The sequence below is a fragment of the Notolepis coatsorum genome (assembly GCF_963971535.1).
Source record: "Notolepis coatsorum genome assembly, chromosome: 14".
Taxonomy (NCBI): Eukaryota; Metazoa; Chordata; class Actinopteri; order Aulopiformes; family Paralepididae; genus Notolepis; species Notolepis coatsorum.
This window is the reverse complement of record NC_140178.1, coordinates 67,261,057-67,288,363: the sequence shown is the minus strand read 5'-3', so window position 1 is coordinate 67,288,363 and position 27,307 is coordinate 67,261,057. Positions and strand designations below refer to the sequence as shown.

The 27,307-nt window shown below is 42.2% G+C and overlaps 1 protein-coding gene across 1 annotated transcript; it reads right to left on the bottom strand.

The window, feature by feature from the left end:
- Positions 1-597: 597 nt before the first annotated feature.
- srl (sarcalumenin) lies at positions 598-26,075 on the bottom strand. Its single transcript, XM_084328219.1, has 6 exons — positions 26,006-26,075; positions 9,830-9,919; positions 8,037-8,132; positions 2,744-2,860; positions 1,810-2,043; positions 598-1,417 (listed from the first exon to the last, which is right to left on the bottom strand). The coding sequence occupies exons 1-6, from the start codon at positions 26,064-26,066 to the stop codon at positions 609-611; spliced, it is 1,407 nt and encodes a 468-aa protein (XP_084184345.1). The 5' UTR covers positions 26,067-26,075; the 3' UTR covers positions 598-608.
- Between the last annotated feature and the right edge of the window lie 1,232 nt (positions 26,076-27,307).

Here is a 27,307-nt window from a genome sequence, read left to right as displayed (position 1 = left end):
TACTTAGGGGAAAAAAATACTTCTTAAGCATGTGGAATTAATCTGCTGCAATGTAATTTAACAAATTGGCAACTTGTGTTTCCAAATTTCCCATTTTATTCACATACAAGGGAGCTGGTATTGACTGGTTTCAGTCTCTGGGTTTTCCATTTCTGTACAATTGAACTTTTTACTCCATTTGTTATTTAGCTTCACATGTATTCCCCACCCCACCCCCAGGATCTCAGACTGTCCGTGGTGTTGTCCATGTGCAAGGGAGGGAGGAGGGCATGTGTTTTGACCTGTAGCTCGACTCTCCAGTGTTTCTACCCTTCAGCTGCCTCGTCATTCATGTGACCTGCCCCTCCTTCCAACTCCCTTGTTGCCCCAGACCCTAAATGCTCCGCCCCATATTCTCCTGAGACAACAAACAAACAAACAAACAAACAAACAAACAAACAAACAAACAAACAAACAAACTCTTAAATCTCTTCTTCTCTTTCTCAATTTACAATACAGGCTTTCTGACAAAAGCAGGGTTGGAGTTCCCTTTTCTTTTCTTTTTTCCCCAAACATATCACTCCATTTACCCCCCCCCCCCCTCTCTCTCTCTTGTTATTCTATTTTTCTCAGTTTTTTCGATAGCGGTTTTTAGGCTTTTCGCCACAGCCAGTGACTTCACAGGACAGGGCAGGCTTCTTGCCAGGGTGGATGCTGCTGAGCAGGGCAGGCAGCTCGTTGGTGATGGCCTTTTCGATCCTGTCCAGGAGACAACCTCCCATGTAGGAGCACTGGTTCGACAAGGTCTTGAAGCTGCTGACCGCGTTAACGCCAAAGAAGTCACGGTAGGCGTCACGGTTGGGCAGGTCAAACTTGCTGACATTCGTCTTGGCCAAGATGGACTTGAAGATGAAGAACTTGTCTGGGTCATCCACGATCTCTTTGAAGACCAACTCTGGGTCGCTGAAGAAGCTTGTCTGATCCTTGAATGTCTGGATGTAGCGGTCCACCAGCAGGGCGTGGATGCGCACACGGATGCCATGCTGGCGGATGAAGGCAATCTTGTTCTCCAGGCGGTTCTCAATCACCTGGTTGAGGTCCTCCAGAAGGGAGATCTCTTCCCGCTTGAAGAGGTCGCTGCTGGTGTCAGGGGCGTAGTCGTACGGCCAGAAAGAACTGACGTAGACGCGAGGTGGCTCGGTCACGTTGATCAGGGGTGCCAAGCTCCAGAACAGGGCTCCGTAGACTCTCATCAGGTCCTGGGTGTCCAGGTTGTCGGCCTTGTTTAGGATGATGCGGATCTGGGACTCGCGGCCCTTTAGCTGCCGGAAGAGCATCTCCAGCTCCAGGCCCACGTCCAGCTTGGTGGGGTCAAACACCACGAAGATCAGGTCAGCGCGATCAATGAACCACTGGCAAACATCATTGAAGGGGTAGCCTGGAGGGAAAAGGAGAATTTAGGGAGAAACTATGAGTATTGGTAATGAGCTCTTCTGTGAGGAAGACATTTGAATGTCATTTTGCAATGAGTGGATAACTGAGCTGCAGCTAAACGTGCATTTTTCATGACTTTCAGCTATAAAAGGTTTGTTTACGTATGTAATGTATAGAAGGTTTCACTGGAATTCTATGTTCTAATGCTAGGGAACAGTTTGGACCCAAGTGTAGCAAACATTAGCAAACATTGGACTAAAACAGACCTGTATTCTGAATTAAGACTGAATAATAATAAAAAAAAGAAAAAAGTAATCTACAAGTCAAACTCCTCCAGCACATAAACCAGAACACAATAAGAATAGATGGTCTCATGAATTCCAGAGCTAAAGTCACCTCTCTCCTGTTGCTTGCGGTTCTCAATGATTCCAGGCGTGTCCACGAAGGTCACTCGCTCCAGCATCTTGTGGGGCATCTCGATTCCGATCAGCTTCTCCAGGAAGTTCTGGCCAAACTTCTCCAGGGGGGAGAAGGAGCGGGAGCTGTCTGCTGCCATGACGAGGCCCTCCACAGAACGGATCTTCTCGCCGTGCATAATTACGGTGAATTCAGAGGTAGTGGGCTCAGCACCTGAAGACAAGAGAGAGGCATAAAAACAGAGGGTGAGATCAGCATGTGCAGTAGTTCAGGAAGGCACGAGATAAAACGGAACAAATATAAGCACTTTTATCCAAAGTGCCTTGTAGCAGTGGTTCTCATCCTTTTTCATGTGTGATCCGTAAAAAAGGAAGAATTGCTTTTATGGTCAAACAGAATGGTGAATTCTGACACCAAATAAGGATTATTAGTTCCCTTTTCAAAGATTATAAACTTGATGATGTCTGATGATGATTTATATGTCTTTTCACAACCCCCAAATTCATTTTGGAACCTGCTGGAGGGGGGGGGGGTCCTGACCCCCAGGACTGTTAATCATTTCCTAATACACCATGTGCATTTGTATGTACAGTATTATTAGTATGAGTGGAGCCAGTTGGAATCAAACCGCCTAACCCTGGGCATTTCTAGTGCTACACTTTAGCCATTGAACAACTTAGAACCACCCACATTGTCCTGAAAACATGAACAGGTGTAGAGGAGGAAGAAAGGGAAAGCAAAGTTGCAGAGAGGAGGAGAAAATCGAAATGGGGAGATGAGGTAAGAATGAAAAATAGAAGAATTTGACTTTTGTGATGAACAGGGACAGGCTGTTTTAGGAAATGATTAACAGTAGGGCCAAGGAAAAGAGGGGTAAACAACACAGCAGAAAGCAGCTTCATGTATAACCTACCTGTGTAGAGCTGGTAATTGCTTTGCTGCAGGCCCAGCAGGTAGTTGATCATGGAGGACTTGCCTACACTCCAGGGTCCCAGGAACAGTACCATCGGCTTAGAGGTGATCTCTCCATCTGTAGGGTGAGAAAGAAGATGATGGTTCAAATCCAAACAGGAGGGCAGATGGTTGACCTAGAACCTCTCAAGTTCATCTCAAACGTCAATACAAGAAATTACAATAGCTTATCAACTACACAATGATATTGAAAGAAAATTAACTTGAGTTGTTCTATGCAAGCCTGTTGACAGTAAAGATGCCAATATGCACTAATACAGCCGAGGTTCTCAACCTTCTTCATGTCAGGGACCCCCAAATTGAGAGAACATTTTGGTTGTTAGATAAGATTAAGTCCATAATCACAGTGGAGAGAGTGAAACCTATTATCGGAATAAGAATCACTCATATATATATATTCTCTCATTGGGCTAACTAACTAGCCAACCAACTAACTAACTAGCTAGCTAACTAACTAATTAACCAACCAACTATCCAACTAACTAACCAACTAACTTCTAATGAATGAAATGGTGAAATCAGACTATTCCCCATTCTTTTGGGGACCCCCTTGAACCCCCCCCCCCCCCAAGGTCCCTGGACTCCACATTGAGAACCGCTGCGCTACAAAGTTTGCACTTTCTTTTGGGTTGCACAAAGGGATAGTTCAAGCAAAATCAATTCTGTCACAATGTCTACAGGGATTGATTACTATTGGTGTGAACTATGTCTTTAAATCTCAGAAATCCCGACCCAGCAACAAGATCATTATCAAGACTGGATCCGGGCTGAGAAAGAAAACCAAAGCAGGGAGACAAGGAAACCTAAGTGCCCAAATCAGAGCTCATGCTAGGCTCTTGTCAATAGCAGCATAAGAAGACATACAGTACAGTATCTCAACCCAGTGCTGCAGCCATAACTCAGAAGAAGACAAAGAAAGCAGTGGCAGTACATTGCAAAAAAAAATACTTAATAGGCAAAGCTTTTATGGCAAGCTGAGGTGTGAGTGGACTTGGTGTTGGGGTGTTAGGGTTCAGGTTGAATGTACTGCTGTATTGATTCAATCATGACTAATCGCTATTTAAGGGGAGACACTGCAGGTGAATAGGGTAAAAAGATTAACTAATAGATATCACAATGAAACTTCCCCAGTTGATTACTTATATTAAGACAAGACTTTTTTGTATTACAAGTTTTCTGAAATTGTATGTTTAAATATGCAAATGAGGCATGATCTACTTAAATATGCACTAATTTGCATATAATTCCAGGACAGAAATCTGAACATTGGATAAAGCCATTTTCAAAATTATAGTTTCATTTTGTTGACATATTAGAGCCAAAGGTTATTACAGAGGGGATTTTGGATATCTCTTTTTATCACTCCATAAATCAGAAAATACTCCATTCAGTCCATTTTTATGGTAAAATTCCATATTTCGCCATGTTTTTAGGAATAAAATGTGATATAAATCAGGGTATGAATGCGATATCAACAAACCCTTCTGTAAATACCTTCAGAACATAGATATGAATAGAACTGGAAGGTTTGGTGTATGTGAGTGCTACTGAAGTGGAGATTTCTGGCGCAGAGTATGAGGAAAAACTCTTAAAACTCATTTTCGGGAAAACGCCTTCAAAGTTCTGTATTGTAAAATGCCATACTTTTTTTTTTAAATAGATATTTACAAACACAATACCTAATCAAACCATTAGTAATATACAACCTAAACACATGCCTGATAACTGAATAATAATAATAATAATAATGATGTTATTGAACTGAACAGAACTACACACAGGCTACAAACAGTGTAGTACAGTGTAGTACCCCCTAATAGGCAAAAAATATTTGAATAGATATCACTATGAAACTTTCCCAATTTGTTATGTACATATAAACTAAGAAAAAATATATTGCAAGTTTTCTGAAATTTATGTTTATATATGCAAATGAGGCACTTCTCCATTAAATATGTGCACATTTATGGATGCAATAAGGCAAAATGATGTAAAATAAACAACTAAATGTGTGTTATTGACGTTTTATTGTCACTAGTTTCATAGAAGACATGTTTAGGAAGCAAAATATAACAAAATCTCAAAATCAACAAAAAAAGTATATTTGACTATTCACCTGCAGTGTCTCGCCTTAAAGGAACACGACAACATTATGGGAAATGTGCTTACCATCTTCTCCAGAGTTAGACGAGAAGATAAATATCGATATCAATTTAATCTCTGTGTGTTCAGTAGAAAGCTATCCAGCTGCAAACTAGCCTAGTTTAGCACAAATAAATTGAAGCATACGAATCAGCTAGCCTAGCTTAAAACTCCAGCTACATAGGCTAGCTGATCCACTTCCATAAATTTGTGCTAAGCTAGGCTAGCTTGCAACCAGATAGCTTTCTACTGAATGCACACCAGTTTCAAAGGAAAGGTCAGAAACAATTCCATTCATCCACAGTTATCATCTTTGAGTGGCATTCATTTACAAATGTTTTTATAATAAAGGGAATAGATGACAAAGGATAGTAAATAATATGTCCTCTACACAACATATAAGATAAAATCACAACCTTAATCCCACCCAACCACTGTCTCACCAATTCCCCCCCCCCCCCCACTCCATAAGAGAGAATTTCAAATGCTACAAAAAATGTTGCCCCCAGAATTTGATGTATTCTAGTAGCTAATTTAGATTGTGTCACATTTTAATAGATTAGTACAGAATGATATACTTGGTTGGAAAATCATACTATCTGTGTACATCCCATTTTTACAAAGTCTGCGGTGCATGATATCCATACTATAGATGAGTAATATCCTTGGACTGAGATGAAGTGGTGACATAAGACGGATGCTCATAACTTCGATTGCCCCTAGAACAGGAGTTCTCAACTTTGGATTGAGGGCCACCCGAGAAAAAACATCCTTTTCTCCTCACAGACACAAAGCTTTTTGCATGATGACCCCGGCTCCTCCATCTCGCTTCCACAACAAGAACTTTAACTATGTTCAAACTTTCCATCTCACAAAAATGGCAATCACTGAAATGGCTAGCTAACATACCTGCAATGATGACATAATCTAACGAGTAGGTATCTTGTGAGTCATACAGTAGCCTAGCAAGCTTTCAACAAGCTGTCATTCCTAACTTGACAGCTTAGCCCAGGGGGCACCGTTTTACCTTCTTAACCCATTTAGACCTAAAACGCCTGCTAATAATGCATTATATAGCCTGTATATTTATTTCACTAATGTATGAGTGAAATAAATATAGAGGTAAAAGAGAACTTAGTGCAAATCTAAAACTTAGTGCAAATATTTATTTCACTCATACATGCATTTTCTTTAGCTACTGTTTATATTGTATATAGTCCTGTATATTGTGTGTACATCGTCCCATATGTTACTTTATGTTTATATTAGATATTTTTTATATACACCGTGGGAAGGGGGAAACGCAATAAAATTTCTCTGTATGTCTTGCACATTACGAGAAGTGACAATAAAGCTGACTTTGACTTTGACTTTTATATACACACAAATGTGTTGAACAGGACCAATACAGTAACTCATCGAGGGCCACCAGAAATGTTTCTGAGCACTTTGAGAACAGCAACGACGGCTCCATCGCAATACCAAAAACAACTGCCATCTTTGGTTTACGCTACAGTATATGATTGGCAGCTGAAGAGAGGGGGGGGGGGGAAGAGGGGGCTGAGCAGTGCCATGCATAGGGAAGCCCCCCCTCTGTCATACCCACCTATGGCTGATTCCCCCAGGGTTCGTCCAGGGTAGGCTGTTTGATGAGGGCAATCAGGGAGGGGGTTAGAAAAGGGTAAAGAAGGATGAAGGATGAAGAGAGGAGGGGGAGCTCAATTGGCCATATTCACATGGCAGCCATTTTGCTCTTACAGTATGTCATGCTCAGGTCAGGATTGGTGGAATGGACCATGACATAAGAGCAAAATGGCCACTGTGTGAATATGGTCCATGAAGTAGAAGGGGGGAGGGGGGGGGGGGTGTAGAGTAGTGTGTGAAAGCGTAGGGGGTGTCCCATATTTGACCTGATGTATCAAATGTACAGTAGACTACATCTACCATGGATGATGGGCAAGGATGTTTCTCTTTATTGTGTGTTTTGCTTCAATGTTATGGTTAAAATAAATTCTAAACTATATTATGACTATATTATTAGATCTGAACAATTGTATATAATTTTATTTTTTAAATATATTTATTCAATTTGACTCACTACCTTCTTGTTTAATGTTAGAAGTCCATACCTGGTTGGTATTGGATAGGTTAGTACTGGTATAGCCTGACATGTCAGAAGGGGGAAAACTTTGTTTCAGTTTGGAAAGGGAAGGTTTAAAAATGTAAAGAAATGTTTAGCAGAGAGAAAGTATGTTACTGTAACTATTTGACCTTATAGAGAGATGTATCAAAATTCTACTGTACCTTTTCCTATACAACCAGACTTCCATTGCTTGTAACAGTGCTAAGGTTTTAGTATGCGGTGGACTCAGTGGGGTTGTTCTTAAAAGAACACCACCAAAAAATAAAGCAGGTTTATTATGCTCATAATCTCACACATATCCCAAAACTACAAAAGGTACAAACCAAATGAATGTGATGTCATTATGATGTCACATATTCCAGGAAGTATTATATAAAGCTCAGTGAAATAATACAAATGAATATACAAATGTTTTTAAATAATAATACAATTTTAAAAGTCAAGGCATTTGTCCTGTCCAGGAATTGCTAATCACTCACTATTGTCTTGATATCTGTTTATTTTCCTAATTTCACTGAGCTGTATTATGTAAATATGTGACATCTTGGAGGAATATGGAGTATCTACTTCCTGAATGTATAATAACACACATTCCAACTTTTTACCTCAATAACTCTCAAACTAAATACATTTTTGCAAGACCATTGTTGTTTTGAATATATGTGATATTATGCGCATAATAAATCAGCAGGGGGAAAAAAAACTGCTTTTTGGGGGGAGTGTTCCTTTTAAGATTTATGAGTTCATGTAAGACGGTAGTTGTTGTGCTTTTATGCCGACTGACCTGTCCCAGTGATAATGACTGAGGATGTGAAGATATATATATGTGCTGTATCCGTATGTGTGAACAAATCAACTGGTCAGTCACCAAGTCAACCCAAACAGGGAACCCGAACCCGCACACTGAGGACCAGGTGAACAGAGCACACGAGCAGCCTTCACAGCCTACCTGAGATCTCGTGCTGCCGCAGCTCGTTGTACTTGTAGGCCTGCTCCATGGGCCTGATGGACGAGTGGTAGATCTTACGCAACCTCTCCAGAGACGCTGCAGGACCAGAAATAACACATGAGAGCATTAAGAAGGGCAAGGGTTGGGGAATAATCATGACATGTTTATTAGATTACACAATTAGTAACTGTAATCCGTTATCAGACTAATAATGCTGTGGATTATGTAAATAACATTATTCAAATTACAATCTGGAATCTGGAATAGGATGTTAGTTTAACTACACGTGTTTAGGGCAACAAGACCGGGGCCCTCTGGTCTACAGGAAGGGTCTGAGCAGGCTGTTCTTCTTCAACGTGTGCAATAAGATGCTGCAGTTGTTTCCCCAGCCAGTCTGCAGTAGCCAGCATCCTCTTTTTTTCGTCATATGCTGGGGGGGTCATTTAAGAAACACTAGCAAACTGAATAAACTGATGAGGAAGGCTGGCTCCGTAGTGGGAGTTTTTATATGAATATTTTATATGAATTGATCATCTGCTTAATCTGTTTACTTATACCAAGGTAGACTATAAAACTCAGTATGGAGTACTGCACATTGAACAGAGTAGACTTAGTTAGCTATATATATTTGTGGGGGTTGACTTAGGATACAATCTGTATATGATACCGGGGGGGCTGTACATACATCTTATTATTATCAATAGAGCAATATTGTAGAGTAGAGTACTATATAATCAAATAAGTGATAAACATACGTATATATATATATATATATATATATATATATATATATATATATATATATATATATATATATATATATATATATATATATATATATATATATATATATATATATATATATATATATATGTATCACCTGTCTGGCTGACCAGACCCTCACCTTTACTTTTTTATTCATGTTATGTTGGTCTATACCTTTTATTACCTTTTTATTGTCATTTCTATTACCCTGCCTGTACCTCCCCTCCCCTGTGCTGTTATGACCCCTGAATTTCCCGAAGGGGATTAATAAAAGAACATCTCATCTCATCTAGATTAGAGAAATTACTTTCATTTAACCTTTATTTATCCAGGAAGTCTTATTGAGATAAAAATCTCTTTTGAAGTTTAAAGTTTTCTGTAGTGACACCATCCGGACCGTACTGACACCATACTGTCCATTATGGATCTTGCTTTATCTTTGGACAGTATGTGAGGTAATTTTGTCCCTGGACCATGTGTTAGTATGTATTTGTATATGTATGTATATGTATGTATGTATGTATGTATGTATGTATGTATGTATGTATGTATGTATGTATGTATGTATGTATGTATGTATGTATGTATGTATGTATGTATGTATGTATGTATGTATGTATGTATGTATGTATGTATGTATGTATGTATGTATGTATGTATGTATGTATGTATGTATGTATGTATATGTATATGTATATGTATGTATATGTATATGTATGTATATGTATGTATATGTAGTATATGTATATGTAGTATATGTATATGTATATTATGTATATGTATTGGCACCAAGAAAATAAATCCTGTAATTATCGTATTAGCAAATAAAGTTATTCTGGTGCTGTTGGTATTTGACAAATGCAGCATTGAAGTAACTAGCATCCTTATCTGTCAAATAAAGTCCTAGTACCAAATTGTACATGATTCTGGTCTGCATGTGCATCAAAACATCTCATTGATTCATGCATACAAACACACACCACCCCCAAATCACAGACCCCCACCCTCCCTGCCACCCTCCTGGTTACCTGCATAGTCCCCTGCAGTGTTCTCCTCTGTGGCCAGCCTCAGCGTCTCATCGATGTGAGATCTGTCTCTGAGGACATTTTCTTGTTCCCCTGGAGAAACAACAAATAACAAGGTTCAATTTCACAACGAGATCAATGTCAGCCATTCAAAACTCGCACAGGACACCATGCTTTATAGGAAATTAAGGTTTATAGGAAATGTATAGGTCACACCTCCCACCCAAACAGATCCTAAATATGATTTGCACTTTCAGGCAAAAGTGCCAAATTTCCCTGGTGCCAAGGTTGGGGGGAAAAACGGTTAATTACCTGCTCCTATGACATTTTTATTACAACTCAGACTGGGGCAGACTGTAGCAAGCTGTAAATGCCCCATAAAGCTGTGTTACTCAGGCCAATTATGTTGCTATTTATAGAGCCATCAATGAAGCCATCATCCCGATATCTCTCTCCGCTCACTGCATGGAGATGCAAAGTCTACCAAAGAAGGGAAAAGTGACAAATTAAATGGTTTCAAATAGCTTGTCAATATCAGCCATATAAGCACAATTGGACAAGGTAATAGGTAGCACTTATGTCTAGAGGCGATGCAAGGGGCGGGTCCTGCTGCCTCTGGACCCACGTAGGAGGCTTTCTGGTAGAACCTACACCTACATTCAAGCATGTCTCCCCTTCGTTTGTGTTTCAGACACTAAGACTTAAAGAGACTGGGGTGTTTGCTCTCCTCAGATACCACTCACTCAGCCGAGCAAAACACATCCACAAGATGGTGTCGGCCAGGTGGCTCCATCTAAGCTGGTATGGGATGGGTTAGCATGCACGTATGCCTAGCAAAGGCAACCGTTGGTGACCAAATACTATAGATAGACTACAGATAATTGTTTCTTTCAGGGGGGCTTAAGGATCATTGAGGGGGGATAAACCCCAAATAATTCACACTATGGTTATTATGCAAGGCATAGGTGTAACAATCACCCGACAATTCCCTCTTATAAAACCCATCTTCCTCCTCAGCGTCTTCTGGTGTGCATGATAGCAGACAGATGGTCCTGCTGTAGATACTCCAGATAGTCTGTCCTGACATCACATCCACACACCACACCACACCACACCGCACCACACCACACAGCACCACACCACATCGCACCACACCACACCACACCACACCGCACCGCACCACACCACACCACATCGCACCACACCACACCACACCGCACCACACCGCACCACACCACACCACACCACACCACAACGCACCACACCGCACCACACCACACCGCACCACACCGCACCACACCGCACCACACCACACCACATCGCACCACACCACACCGCACCACAACGCACCACACCACACCACAACGCACCGCACCACAACGCACCACACCACAACACACCGCACCACACCGCACCACACCGCACCACACCACACCACACCACATCGCACCACACCACACCGCACCACACCACAACGCACCACACCACACCACAACGCACCGCACCACAACGCACCACACCACAACGCACCACACCACAACGCACCACACCGCACCACAACGCACCACACCACAACGCACCACACCGCACCACACCGCACCACACCACACCACATCGCACCACACCACACCGCACCACAACGCACCACACCACACCACAACGCACCGCACCACAACGCACCACACCACAACGCACCGCACCACACCGCACCACACCGCACCACACCACATCGCACCACACCACACCGCACCACACCACAACGCACCACACCACACCACAACGCACCGCACCACAACGCACCACACCACAACGCACCACACCGCACCACAACGCACCACACCACACGCACCACACCACACCACATCGCACCACAACGCACCGCACCACAATGCACCACACCGCACCACACAACACCGCACCACACCGCACCACACCAGAAGCTGCAGGTAAATATAGTCACATCCTCATTCATCCTCATTCTGTTCAGAGAGCACAATATCCCCGGAGCCATTAATCATAATAAAGAAGCACAGCCGCAGCCATAAACCCTTTCCCTCTGCCCACTTATCAACAAGACAGCTATTAGGAATAACTCTAGCCCAAATTAACCCTGTGTGTCTGTGTGTGCGTGTGTGTATGTGTGTGTGTGTCTCTGTGCATGCATATGTGTGTTAATAATAAGCAATGTGACAATTATTAGAAGTAGCTATCCAAACTTAGCCCTATGTGTGTGTGTACAGTGTGTGTGTGTACCGTATGTGCGTGTGTCTGTGTGGAATGTGTACACGCACGCTGCTGTGTCATTTCCATATTTGAAGGTCTCATATAACTTGGATTACAGCTGCTGGTATGATCAGCTCTTAATTTAGAAAGCTGAACCCCTAAAAATAAATGAACAAAGACATTTGTTTGATGTCTCCATGGTTTTACAACAACACAGGAGATGGAGAGAGTGACAAGTAGCGAGGGGGGTCGGGTGGGAGGGACTCCCCAGGTTTCATAACAGACCAAACTGAATAACAAGACAGGACCCAAGTCAGCCCTCCACTCCGCAATTTGCTCCACTGTACAAGGGACAATTATCTGTAGTCCTCTCTGTCTTTGACTTCTATATTTAACCCCCTGATGGAGGACAGTTATAGGCCTGTCCTTGTGTCCTAGGTCCTAGTAGCAACAGCCCTGTCTGACTGTATGGCCACCCACACACGCACCCTGTTTCACACAAGCCCACCAGGGGGTAGGTTATATATAGAAACGATGGTTCACGCTTCCGTGGGGGGGGGGGGGGGGGGGTTGTGGGACCCATGTGCTGCCACAAGGGGCTTGGTGCATCTACCAGTATAGATACTCCCACTGATCACGTTGTCCGCTCATTCCACAGACCCTGTACTGCCGTGAATAGATTCAGGTATATTTATGGCTGGAGAGTATTACTGGTTATTATTATAGTGAATGCTTGATTGTGATGTGTGTTTTTTCCTTTTTAGTATAGAGGCACAGTCACTGTTATCTAAATCAAGAGTGAATCTCAAACTGTGTAAAAAAACACATCTAGCTTAATAATAATATTGATGTGTCTCATATAAACACTTTGACAGCATTTTCCCTTTATGTCTAAGGCAGTAACCATTCAAAGTAAACACCAACAGCATCAATGACCTCTATTTAACCCAAGTAACAAGTTACAACCACCTCACATGCAAATCCATTGACTTCCTCCACCGCTCATCATAGCAACCAGAGATTCCGCTGGAGCTCAGACAGGAGGGATTCTTTCCAAAGCCAAGGCCTAGTGCTGTAACGCTGCTGATGGTCTGCTCAGATCAAGGGAGTTGCACGAGGGATCAGAAGGAATAGAAAAGCGCTGGGTGTTCCAGGTTGCATGTTTATGACCATCACAAAACCACCGGCTGACTGATGTACAGTACAGTACAGTACAGTACAGGAAGGCTTTCACTGGGCTGCCCGGGTCACTGAGGTAGAGGGTGGAGTGCAGTCAGTCAACATCTGTGATCATTGTATTTAGCGTCGGTCAAAATCTTTGATCATTATATTGCATTGCTGAAGGTTCAACGATATGCCAAAGGTAATTTCTTGTACAGAGTTGCCGTGCTATAACAGAATAGGATGTTTCCTGATTTGGTTTAAATGTATGACATAGGCACAGGTGTAACGGGCACCATCCACTTGTGTATTAAACAATAAAACAACTATATTGTTTCATTGTGTTACTTTCTTTTTAATTTAATTTAAGCCAAGTGTGTAACATTATATTATACAACGGCATGCACATTTCTCGATTCTGATTGGCTGAAACAGTCAATTTACACGTATGTATCTGTCACAATTCCACGTTCTTGGTCCCAGGACCCGCCCACAACCGAATCACTATCACTCCGCGTGCGACTTTAAAAAAAAAACAAGATGGCGGACAATAATCTTTACAAATGGATATGTTGATAGCGTCATAACGACTAAATAAAACCCAATTCTGTCACGGCGAATGTCTTAGTCTCTTACACAATGTTGGATTGTGTAATCTATGGGTCATGAGTCATTGTGGAACAAAAGAAAATCGCGGATTGATTGATTGATTATTTACAATTTAATTTTTTCTTCCTTGCCCTGACTGCAGAGCTCACTCTCTCACACGGTCTGGCCCCCCCCCCCCCCCCCCCCCCCCCCCCACACACACACACACACACACACTCCTGTCTGCAACGGCGGAGGAGAGTCAGACAGAGAGAGCTTTGTTTTGTAATTTGTTTTACCTACTTTCTATAGGAGCATCTAAGACTGAAGTTCTATAGAAAGTAGGTCTGCATCCCCTTAACAATTGTGTGTATTGAGCCGTACTGTATTGTACCCATTCTGCATCTGGTAATAAAAATTTCAATCAATCAATCAATCAATCAATCATTCCAATAACAACCGCTAACTTCATAATTAAAAACTAAAGAAAAGTTGGATGTGTTAGTTGGTTGGATGTCTTAGTTGAAAGACAGTTGGATGTGTTAGTTGGTTGGATGTCTTAGTTGCAAGACAGTTGGATGTGTTAGTTGGTTGGATGTCTTAGTTGAAAGACAGTTGGATGTGTTAGTTGGTTGGATGTCTTAGTTGAAAGACAGTTGGATGTGTTAGTTGGTTGGATGTCTTAGTTGAAAGACAGTTGGATGTGTTAGTTGGTTGGATGCACTTCCGAGCTGCTTCCACATGGAGGCAATTTCTCTTTTTTGTTGTTGTGGGAACTACTTTTTGTGGCGGATGTTTTTTTCAATAAATCTTCGATTAATGTGTGTTTATTGTATAGCAATAAGGTTGCATGGATGTGGCAGTTGTATAAAAGCATTACACCACTTGCAGTCGTGATTTGTGAAAAATAAACCATGCCTAGGGGGGTCTAACGACCCCTAGGCATGGTTTATTTTTCACAAACCACTCCTGCGCGTGATGTAATGCTTAAGTATTATGTTAAAAGAACACAGGATGTGTTAAAGATGCGTTGCCAAATGATACAGGTTGTGTTGCTATTATTAACACATACTGTACAGTAGTGGCCTGGAAGTAGTGTGTTGCTTTTCCACACGCCAGCAACATAAATTATGTATATCTTTAGTTAAGAGCAACACATTATGCATAACTTTAGTTATGCATCCAGTATTATTTTAGCACATCCTTTTTTAGAGTGATAGGACTAATCCTTAGCAACAGGCAATTCATCTCTTGAGTAGGAGAGGAGTTACAACCATTACAATCTTGGCGTTACACTAACTTCACTATTTCAATAGGATTACATCAATTATGAGCTTCGGGAATTTTCTCACACAAATGCTACTTGAATGCATGCAAAGACTGTTTAACATTTAGTTACTAAGCAGCAAAGGTCAAAAGGTCGGGCCTATGGTGACTCTGAGGCCTACTGGGAAACACATTTCTTGAAACAGTTCACCATACACTCCCTAATTGCACCTGTTCACATTCAACCAGCCACAATTGTATAAATAAGTTACAATCAAACTAGGACATTTTACTGTCAAACAACTCAGCCCAAAGAGGAAGTAAATTAACCGGTGCTTACACTCATATTATTTAACATACTGAATAAATAATATAAAATTAATTGTTCTCTTTAACCTTTTTTTCTTTGCCTACTTTACAATAAAAAACAAATATGAGTTAAATAATTTGACTTCTTGGCGTCTGTGCAGCCATGTTTATTCACTGTGTCCATGGAAACGACAATGAACACAGCCTTAAAGATTAGATTTCTTTATGCAGAAAAGTCTGTTTACATTTCTGATAACCACATCACTGCATAACTCATAAATGTTCAAACAAGCTTAATATTTGGTTATTTGCAATTTCACATGTATACGTGCTGCATATTCAAAAGTTATTACCGCGTTTTCTTTCAAATTAATTGGGTGATGTCAGTAAACTGTTAGTTATAAGGCCCTCGGGGCAGAGTTGGTTCACAGGCTGTGTGATGGACAGAAGGACAGCACTGTGTCCATGCACGGGTCCTTGCAGATACTGAAACAGACTTGACCTGAGGCAGGCATGGTTGAGACCACCTACTGATCGTCTTTCTGGCTAAACATCCATTACACACAGGCCTATGGTTAGCCATTTAATGTTTGATATCCAACCAATATCAGATTAGATAGGATTTTAGCAGGACAGAATAGTGTTATATATGATGTGTTGTTGTTGTTTCCACAGGGGAGCTTCATGTATCAACCCCTTTTGATTCTACGTTGCAAGAATTGCATCTTTAAGATGGCCTTTTAGCCACAGAACCTAAAGCATTGGCTATCCTGGACCTCAAGTATCTGTGTCCAGTTCTAGAAAGATCCAGGAAGTAATCTTAGCCCTGGCATTCAGCACCTCATTCCTCACACACACCAGTGTCCAGCCACGATGCTGAAAAGCCCCTCTGGCTGGCTCCACTGCTGCTAGGACACCTGATTGGTTCTATCAACTAGGGAGGACTCTTCTCTCATAACATTAAATGTCAGTGTAGATGATTCTAGCACCATGGATGTAGGTCACATGCCATGTGGTCCGGTTTACCGTCTACATCGACCCAAGTGTCTGAGGATGACGCTGCAACACATGATGGTAAAGTCTTCCAAAAGCCAAGCTTGGTTGTCTGCAGTAAGTCTAGAATTGCTTTAAAAATGCATACATACGCATACTTTCAGTGCATCACATAACTTGACGGCCTGTTACGCCAGTGTTCACCCCAAGAGGAAGGGGTATACATTTTGTGAAAGGAAAATATTATTCTGTGTTAAATACATATTTCTCTGTACAAAGCTTTAACTAGTCTGACTAGGCAAAGACACTAGGTGACAGGCTTAACAGTGTTCTTATGACATTTGGCCTGGACTCCAGTTTTAGTGTGAAGACATAACAAAGCCATAGACCCATTCTTTGTTTTAATTCTTCTCATCTTTGTTATTAATTTGTCATCTTTTGACGTCATGTCAACTTTGTACTTAATGGTAAGTCTGACCAGAACCCGGGACGACCGCTTCGCGACTCAGCGCGCTATATGGTGTGCTACTGGAGCGCCCCTGTTCTATATTTTTATATATACAGATTGACTCATCTAAATTTCTACAGCTCATTTGAATAATTGACAACAATTTCAACAGGTGCGACAGCTTTGACATATTGAATAATTAGGACTCTGAGCTACGGTCACTCTGCTCACTCACAGCACAAGTAAATCCCAATGTAAAGAGATTAATAAATATATTACTGTGTCCAGGTTTGAAATGAGCAGACGACAAATGCTCCTCTCAGTGCTGCCGCGATGACCCACTAATGCTGGCACGATTCTCACAGTCAACCTGCTAAAAATAAGCCTGTGTACTGTTGCTCCCAGCAAGTTGAGCAAACAAGAACAACCAAAAGGTTAGTAGCCGGGGAAAACAAGAGTAATATAGGACCTTTAAAAAGATCAATAACACATTTATATGCAGGTTCAGATGCCTAGAGTATACAATCAGTAGCCCAGAGGAGATGGAAGAAGTATGGTAAGACTATATCACTTTATCTGAAAGTATTTACAAACTAAATTTGCCAAGAAAGGTAGACTTTATTCCAAAGAATGGTGAAATTCTCTTTACATCCCAACAGCTACCAATAAATAAATCTCTGTCCCAAGCCCTGTAATCAGCAACTACAAAATCTCAGGGTGGCCTGAATCCTAACGATCAATCACAAGTGGTGTTCCTGGGATTGGGTTAGAAAACGAACACCACCATTGCGTTCCTTGTTGAAAAGTAGCTACTCATAGTGTACAAGCTCCTGATCATAGGCCAGGAAATATTTTCTATTCATATAAAAAAAAAAATGAAACTACCAGTGCCTCTGGAAGTATGTGGGAAACCCTTTTTGTGTATGCAGACCTTGCTCTATTCTTCGCTCATTTCTTCAGAAAATTGCCTACCCCACCTTTAAAGTTACACAATGTAAAACCTCCACACCAGTCACTTGTATATGTATGACAGAAGCTTATTCCACTTCAATATAGCAAAACTCAATTACGTATCACTTTTACAAGTGAGGATATAATGGTGTCATCATCACACATGGACTGGGGTGCACACAATGCCGCCCTGCACCCTGCACCCTCATCAGGCCACAGGCTGCTGCTGCTCAAACTGTGTTAAAGGGGGAATGACGCCTGCCTGGAATGTACTGGCAGCAGATTTGATTTCAGTCATTTGGTCACTTTATAAACACTCCTACATATAGCCATATGAGATACAGGGCAGCGGTCAGGACTGGGTGTTTTAGAGATGCATTGAAGTCTGACACTACTTCAGTTAGACTCCATCCTTGCAGGCCTGGAAATCACATGTCGATTGACTTGTTGACTCTCTATCACCAACCCTGCAGTTCTTGGCAGCTTTTGGGGACACTGAAGGGACAATGACAGTGATATCTCAAAAGAGATATCCGGCTGACAGAGATACAGGTCAGACACAGTACAGCACTGTACAGAACCTTCGAGGTATCTTATCAACCCATTAGCCGTGTCCTCTCAAAGAATGCTTACTCTAGGTGCTGTACTGTAACTTGACTCATCAATGAGTGCTGCCATGTCTTTTGACACCAGCCTCTAGAGTGGGCCTAACTGCTGTTATCTTGTTATCACCCCCTCCATCAAGTCAATCCCTGTTGTAGGCCCTGGGACAGAGCTCCATGAAGATCAGAGAGGCAGTCTTGCCCTGGGACAGCAGGCCTTGCGTCAACCTCCAAGCACTCTAAATTAACCCTGCGGGCGCCAGGGGAACAGATATGAACCCCCCCCCCCCCCCAGACATCTGTCACCCAGACCGTGTGTCCTCATTGAGCCTGTTGCTGGGCAACCATCCTCAGTTTTGAGAAACATTCTGGAAGCACCGGCACATGCCTTTGGAATGCTGGTGGTATAAAGCTGCTGTAGGCTCTGGATTTGGGCGAAACGCGGCCTGATGCTCCATGGCCTTCTAGTGGCCAGGGAGGGTTGACATCACTCCTCAATTATAGATGGGTTCGCAGCTCAGCCGCTGGTCCGTGTCCGCAATGACGTGTCTATTCCATGATTAGCAAGGTCCGTGTCCGCAATGACGTGTCTATTCCATGATTAGCAATCCTAATAAATTCTGTCCATGTGTCAGTTTTGTTCAAATGAGTCAATCAACTTGAAATTTTTTCAGAGTTCAGAGTTCAAGGGCTACGAAGAGTAGATAGATCAGAGTAGACTAAATAGATCAGAAGCGGTCATCATCATTAAGTCATAGGTGTTATTTAAAAATGTTTACACACAGGGCGGCCAGGTAGCGCAGCGGACTAAGCGTCTGTCTACCACCGCAGAGACACTGGTATCGAATCCAGCTGTCAGCGGTGCCTCTGGCTTGGCCGGTCGTCATACTGACACAATTGGCAGTGTCAGCGGGAGGGAAGCCGGTTGGTGGTAATCTGGTCGTTGTAAACAGCGACTCCTACAGGTCGGTCAAGGCGCCTGCACAGCGAGGAAGGGATCTGGATGAGGTAGTGTGCCCTCCCACGCGTTACACTCCCCCAATGAGAGTCCTCGCTGCCAGGTGAAAAGAGGCTGCTGGCTGTCTCCTATGTATCGGAGGAAGCATGTGATAGACTTCAGGGCTCCCTAGACCGGCAAGTAGGGGGCAAATGCGCACAACAACCAGGAAGGGGAGGGGTGAATTGGCATAACGACTAACACACCCTGTGCATGTGCATGCATGCGCATATGTGTGTGTGCAATTATGTATGTTCACACGCAGGGGTGTAAAAAGTACCCAGAAATTATACGTATGGGTACCGTCTCAAAATCTTACTCTTGAAGTAAGAGTCAGAATATCTTGCCAAAAACACACTTGAGTAAAAGAAAAAAAGTGTCTACTTTTAAATGTACTTAAGTACTAAAAAGTTCAAGTAAAAACTTTTTTTCTGACTGTCTATTCTCCTGATAGTAGGTGTTTAAAAGATCCCAGCTTTCTAGTCTTGCACAAGGACCAATCGGCATGGGTATGGGCGGGTTCATTTTCCATTGATTGGCTGTTTCTAAATAAAGAGCGGCCGCAGGATTAATAACGTTAACGTTAGTTCGGCCAGAGAAAGAAATATACTAATTAAAATAGTTGGACCTGCGAGATTTGTACTTTGTACTTTGTAGGTCTGCATTTTAAATGTAAGGAGTAAAAAGTATGTATTTTTTTCTCTGAAATGTAATTGAGTAAAAGTACAACAAACCTAATAATACTTGCGTAAAGTACAAATCCTCAAAAACAGTACTTAAGTATTGTAACAAAGTACAATTACTCAAGTACTTTACACCCCTGATCACACGGCCACATTGTGCAATATCTATGTGAGTATAAACTGCCCAGATCATGTTCTGCGTGCAGCACTGTGGAGGTGCTGTAAATGTAATTAGAGTGAAACACGACAAGGACCCCGGGACTTCAGCTTCCTATCATTCAGAGGACTTACCCTGGGAACACAAAGAGGGCTTCAGACCACTTTTACTGCAGGACAGACCAGACTAACATGGCACCAGGAGCCAACACTATTTCAACCACAGTGTCTTTTACAGTGTCTGAGATTGATTTAATTGCACATTTACTCCATTATAGCGTGGGATTTACAGAGCTAATGCTTGATAAATCCAGTAGTCTTTAAAAACAGACAGACAGGAATCTATTATTACACTGGCTATTAGAAGGAGAGAGTGGAAGGCAGTGCACAAAGGCCAACTTTTCCCCAATTTTCTCTCCACCCAGGGTCGTAGGTGTGACTCCTGTGTACGGCAAGGCAGGCATGGGTGCATGGTGATTAGAGGCCATGGATGGCAACAGGTGCTCTAGCTTGTGGTGCTGGTACCCCGTGACCAGAAATAGCCTCACAATGGGTCAGAAGATGGAAAGAGGAGGGGGAGAGAATGGGCTGTCTCCTATTTTAAGGCTCTGGCTGTTAGTCAGTCAGTCAGTCAGTCAGACATCCCCAGGCCTTCAGCCCCGGCTGTGTGATACATAGCCTCAGACTCATCAACTGATATGTATGGACACAGTTCCTGTGTTAGGACTGCCCTGCTATGCTATAAAGATGTTCCATTACTAAAGTACAGTGCTGTGCCGATACTGACCGCACTGCGGTGTCTATGGTACAGCATCAGCATACTTTGAATACTGAGCAGTTGTGATGCTGTTCGTGTAGATGTAACAGTACACAGTAAATTTCGCAGAGTAAATTTTACTCAGTTTGAGTAAGGAGTTGTAACACAATCAGTTTGAGTAAAATTTACTCTGCGAAATTTATTGTGTAGCAATGTGTAACCATTAGCAACTAACAATCATTATCATTCCAAGACACATGAATTTGAAAATATTGTTAAAACAAAGCAGAATTGTACAATATGAATTATAACTTCATTAACTGCAGTGGGACAATTGCTTTCCATTACATAGTACAGTCATACCCTGAACTTTTGCTTTTGTATCACCAATGTAATGACCCCATGCCTGGTGGCAATCTTTGTAGATATGCCAAACATGTTTGAGGACCATACAGGCAACGTTTTTATCATACCTGTACTGAAGTGAACTGTGTATAGAAGTTAACTGAACATTTTATACAACAAACACACAAAACAGAATGGGTCTGACACGGTAGTAGCCTATACATATGCAGTGGAGAAACCATACTACTGCACACTGGAGTAATACTTATAAACCACACTCATACATACCACCATCTACCTACTCTATTGGGTTATAATAACGTGTATTGATACAATAAAAACAATCATTACAGAGTTTAGACCATCTGAACGTCTGTCATCCTAATCACAATAATTCCAGGCAACACAAGGGAAAACTAATTTCCAGCTTGTATCTAAATACAATCATGGGGAGAAAGGGGGGGGTTCATGCCATTTCAATGAAGAACTTTGGAGGAACCGGAGTGTGGCTGTTTTCAGGGCTAAATCTTTCTGGCTTAAAGGGCTTGCTGGGCAATGTCATATGCCATGGTACTGTAGTGCCGCAGGCTGCATCGGGGGAGGTAAGACCTCCAGAGGATGGTCGAGATCAGATGGGGAGGGGCTGGGAGCAGAAAGAGTGGATGAAAACACTTTAATGCTGGGGGTGTTCATCTGACACCTCTATCCCTGGTCTCCTGTCACACACACAGCCTGGATGGGACGTCAAGTGACCTTGAGACTGATGGGCCCATCCTGCAGAGTGTGGGAGGGTGGGTGTGGGTGTCATGACATGGGGTGTTCCCTCTACTACCAACTCTTGAGGGATACCCCAGACCGTGCCATGGGTAGGAGTATGTGGAAACAGTATGCCATCAGCCTTCCACATCCCCCGACACTGCTTCCATGGGTAGGAGTATGTGGAAACAGTATGCCCTCAGCCTTCCACATCCCCTCACCCTGCTGCCAGGGCCAGACACATTCTATCAAGTATCAATGGCTAGTGTTACAACTCCCAGTATAAACAAATGGGAGCACAGCCCGGCTCCAAAAGCAGCAGAAACTACTCCATTGTGAGAACAAGTCCTGGTAAAACTCATTAGAAATACACATTGACTTTAAATGGGACAGGGAAAATTGCTCACTTTGACCGGCAATAAGCTGAGAACCATATCCGTCAGACCCCTAAATAGCTTTCAAAGTGACTGGCCTGGCAGGTGGAGCAGGTCTGGGTGCAACAGCTGTGACCAGGTGTGGAGTGACTCTATTTAACGGAGTTTGTGACAAATGGAGTCAACACAACAAATCAGGCAATTACCAGTTTCCCAGGACCCTAATCTCGCATGTCAAGACCTCTGCCTAATTTGTCTCAGTTACCTAGGAATTTGGTAAAAATCGAACAAAAACTAAAAAACATTAAAAGACTACAACATATTTTATGTTAATTTATTTTGCCATACTGAGGCATTTATACAATCTACAATATTTAGCACGATATGCAAAGCATATTTACACCTTTAGACAGAATATACAGTATTCTGTTTCTTCAATATGTCAACAGTGGCCACATTTCATGGCTTGAACATAATCAAGAGGCAGGTTTAGCTATTTACTCAAGTCAAAACAACGAAAGGAATGCAGCACAGACGGTGTTTGTGGTAGGTTTAATCAAATGAAAATGTATTCCATGGCGGACGCTCGCCAAGCTGACTAGAAACAGAGCAGAAGAGGCACGTGATCAGGAGAAAAGAGGAGGAAAGGAAGATCCAATTCAATCCAGTTCAGTTGAATACAACTTCATTTGTGAGACCAAGATGGGAAATGCGCCTGACAAACATGATTTCACACCAGGTTGTTATTATCCCTGCTCCCTTTTATCTCACGACATCCACACACTCAACAAACAGTTACTGAGAACAACAGGTTTCAGGATAGAACTCTTAACGATTGTGGACTAGAAAATCCATGTCTTGCTATCCCCAGTTGAACTACTACACTGTAATACAATCTGCGGTGCGTAATAGTGTTTGGTTCTTTGTACTAGACATGATGGCAACCCGGGCTTCACATTCACTTGGAGAGACATTGCCCTGTCTATTTCATTCCACAGAAAGACTTCCCCTTTTTTGTGAGTGATTGAACCGATCAATGACACAAATAATCACACAGTGATTAGCAAGGGAGCTCATGAATCTCATATAGTCCACAACGACATTGATTGTTGGTAATTATCATAGATTCTTCTCACTCCTGTGCCAGAGACACACATCTAAACATGGTGCATTTAGAAACAAAGATTATTATTATTATTATTATTATTATTATTATTATTATTATTATTATTATTATTATTATTATTATTATTATTATTATTATTATTATCATCATCATCATCATCATCATCATCATCATCATCATCATCATCATCATCATCATCATCATCATCATCATCATCATCATCATCATCATCATCATCATCATCATCATCATCATCATCATCATCATCATCATTATTATTATTATTATTATTATTATTATTATTATTATTATTATTATTATTATTATTATTATTATTATTATTATTATTATTATTATTATTATTATTATTATTATTATTATTATTATTATTATTATGTGTGTGTGTGTTGAGGTTGTTATAGTTAACTAAAACTAGGTGTGAAAATACCTTTTAGTTAAAAATAAATAAACAATATTGTGTACTTACAAAATTAATTAAAACAAAATAACAATATACTGAAAATGTGTAAATTCTTCTGTCAATTTGGTCAACACGGTAAGCATGAGGAGGCGTGGGTGCTGTCGTAGAAAATAACATTTCCCATAACAGTGCATAATCACTTCATTGAGACTGGGATGACAAATACCCCCATATTATAATAACAGCAACTAAAACTAACACTGAAACTAATAAAAACAAATCTAAAACTAAACATTCTCACATTCTCACTCTGAAACTAAGCAGAATCGAAAACAAAAATTGTAATAAACGAAAAAAAATAAAAAAGTAATGAAAAATACGTGGGCGCTGGCAGTAGGTGTAGCACCAACCAACCAGGCCCATCCGGGTCTGAGCGGCTGCACCAACCCAGGCATCAGCCCCTCCTGCCTGGATAATGAATGTCCCTATAAGGCCAACTGCTGGGACTAAATTGTGATTGTGACAGTGCTGGGTGATAGCAGCTGTGCTGTGTGTCTAAAGGGTAGAGAGGGGCTGGGAGGGGCGAGGACCCGCGTTGGGAGGGAGGGGGAACCGGAGTGGGAGGGAGGGAGGTGGGTCTATAGAGTTTGGTGTCGAGTTTCAACGGGCCTTCCAATCTTAGACACCTGACGGCAGGCTGGGATATGGAGCCCCCCCCCCCCCGAGCTCTGGGGCTGATCGCCTCCCAAGGACGCACAAGGGTGACGGACAAGGGTAATGACGACTGCCCCCGGCGCGGACCAGGCGACCCATCTGCATTTCTGGATGGGGTGATCTGGAGGTAATCATGTCTTCATACCCATCATCCCCTTCAGCTCTCCCATTGGTGCCGTGTGCAGTTATGGGCCGTTCGGTCCGAGGCAGTCGCGATAAGCACAGTCCATGCCACTCTAAATGAGATTATACTCTATAAGCTCTATGAGATCATGCATCAGGGAAGGTTTCTACCGACTCAATCCACTCGTTTAAAGTCTGTAACTTTTCATAACCAATTTCATCGTATGGCGAGCATACAGAAGACTGGATAAAAGCAGAGCCTAACAGGAATGATTGCGAGGCACAAAACCTTCCCAGAGTCAATGAACGAATGAATGAAGTGGAATAACGAGGACAGAGTGCTATTGTTCTAGAATCTATGCTGTGGGATAGAGCTCAGAGTCTTTCCATCATCAGGACAGCTGAGATGTCATGTCTGTATCCAGGAGAGAGGGGACAAACGTCCTGCTCTGTCTGCTTTACACACACACACACACACACACACACACACACACACACACCGACTGCTCCTATTCCAGAGCCTTGGAGACACATATAGTTAGGAGTACATAGCTCACACATCCAAAATAATCACCCTTGCAGCGCCAGGCTCTTTTAGAACATTGGAATAAAAGACAGATGAGGATGAGCTGGACAGACATGCCATGCAGGACACAGTGCCTGCAGTTTTAATTTTAGATAGCCCTGCATGGAGGCCAAGACGGACCGCGGGCGGCAGTCTTCTGCTGGTGTCAGAGTGACCGACACTGTCCCCAGATATACTAATAAACCCCACGCCATGCCTAACCCTTCCCTCTTAACAAACCCATACAGTGGAGAGAGATATCTGTCCAGACCCCTTTGTCAAAGTGATCCATTAGTTTGTCCAGTGGTCAACAAGAGCAGGCATTACATCAAAATGATGAAGATCAATAGCTGACATTATTACGGTGTGTGGATCACCGAGCCATCAAACCAATGGTCCACACAGAGAGTATACTCTTATATCGTGGCCCTGGTCCACACATTAAACCAACCCAACACTTGCACCAGGCCACTGCCTCATACATCTGCCATACCCTATGTACACATAGGCCTACACAGTTGAGGTAAGTAGCAGCCCACTGTCCATCGCCACCAGTCACATTCAATCACACACACTGCTAGTAAACCCAGAAATGAGCCTAAAATGCTCCGTGGCTCTTACCTGTTGTGGCCTGCGAGAGCAGCAGGGAGAAGAAGCAGCAGAATGAGACTATACCCTTCATGATGGCTGCCAGGAGAACTCTGATAGTCACACAGACTATATATACCAAGGCAGGAAGGTCAAAGGGCAAGCAGAGAAAAGTGGGTGGGGCACAGAGAGGTCTGGCGGGTGGGGGGAGTGACGCGTGCGTCTGTGTGACAGGCGTAGCAGGCGTCAGAGAGTCACGGCATGCAGGAGAGGACCCAACACGTACAAACAGCTGACTTCTTTTTAGAGAGGCTTTGGCATCAAGGCAAGGGGACCGGGTTCTTTCTGTGGCCATTTCACTTCTCTTCGACAACAATAAAAGACATACTACCCTGTAAAGCTTGACAAAAACAATATACATGAAAAGAAAATCAGGGTACCCTACACATTAGGTTTCTATGAATATGAAGTTTCAATGGAGTATACAATCCAGGATCACATACAAACTTCTCTGTGCTTCAGATCAGCACTCTCTTCAAAGAGGATAGGAGCGTATTAACTAAGGCAATTACTTCCAATTATAGTGCAATATAATTGGATAATAACAATAGAATTACCATAAATCAAAGCTGACAAAATAATGATTTTCCAATTAAGGTATGATCAGGAATTGATCATACAACATCACTTTCGAGAATCGCACCCATTCTGAAATTAAAAAAGGAGGTGTTATTGTTGTGCCCTCGACCAACAAAAGAGAGAGATCATGGAATGGCCGTGACATCTTTATGGCCTTTAATCCATGATCTATTGCCAATAAATACCCCGTCTGTAAATTAGTTTGATGCCAACATTGGATGGAGCTGTTAAACCCTCATGCTAGTAAGGAAGATATATGGCCATCTGGCCGCAATGTTGAGAAGTTATTCATCATAAAATGAGTGTTGAGGGTTGAGGAGAGCGATGTCTGGCACATGAAGGCCCTTCACACTAGAATCCCTTGCACAGCTAAAACGCTAGGCGGATTACCACTTTATCATACCATTGCAGACACACTGTGGCAAACATAATCTCACAATTCTTGGGGAATTAATGTCTCTACTGTAAATTAATCCTCAAACATGTCTGGGGTTTCTTACTCGAGCATGTCCATTCCAAATGCGTTGAAGTCCATGTCCCAACAATATATTTTTACCTTTTTTTTTGCTGTGTACAATTGCCTTTTTTAACCTGGGGAAAGTAGGACGGGTTCTGTTGAACCCGTCAGCACACTTGGTGGTGGTGGTATTGGTGGGAAGTGGTTGACGGGCATGGCTTTTCCTTTCCGACTGAAAT

Excerpts from the sequence above, each read along its gene's own strand:
- srl (XM_084328219.1), bottom strand. The coding sequence starts at position 26,066 with ATGAAGGGTATAGTCTCATTCTGCTGCTTCTTCTCCCTGCTGCTCTCG. Across the intron at positions 9,920-26,005 it reads GCTCTCGCAGGCCACAACAG|GGGAACAAGAAAATGTCCTC; the intron begins GTAAGAGCCACG and ends TTGTTTCTCCAG. Across the intron at positions 1,418-1,809 it reads CCGCAAGCAACAGGAGAGAG|GCTACCCCTTCAATGATGTT; the intron begins GTGACTTTAGCT and ends TTTTCCCTCCAG.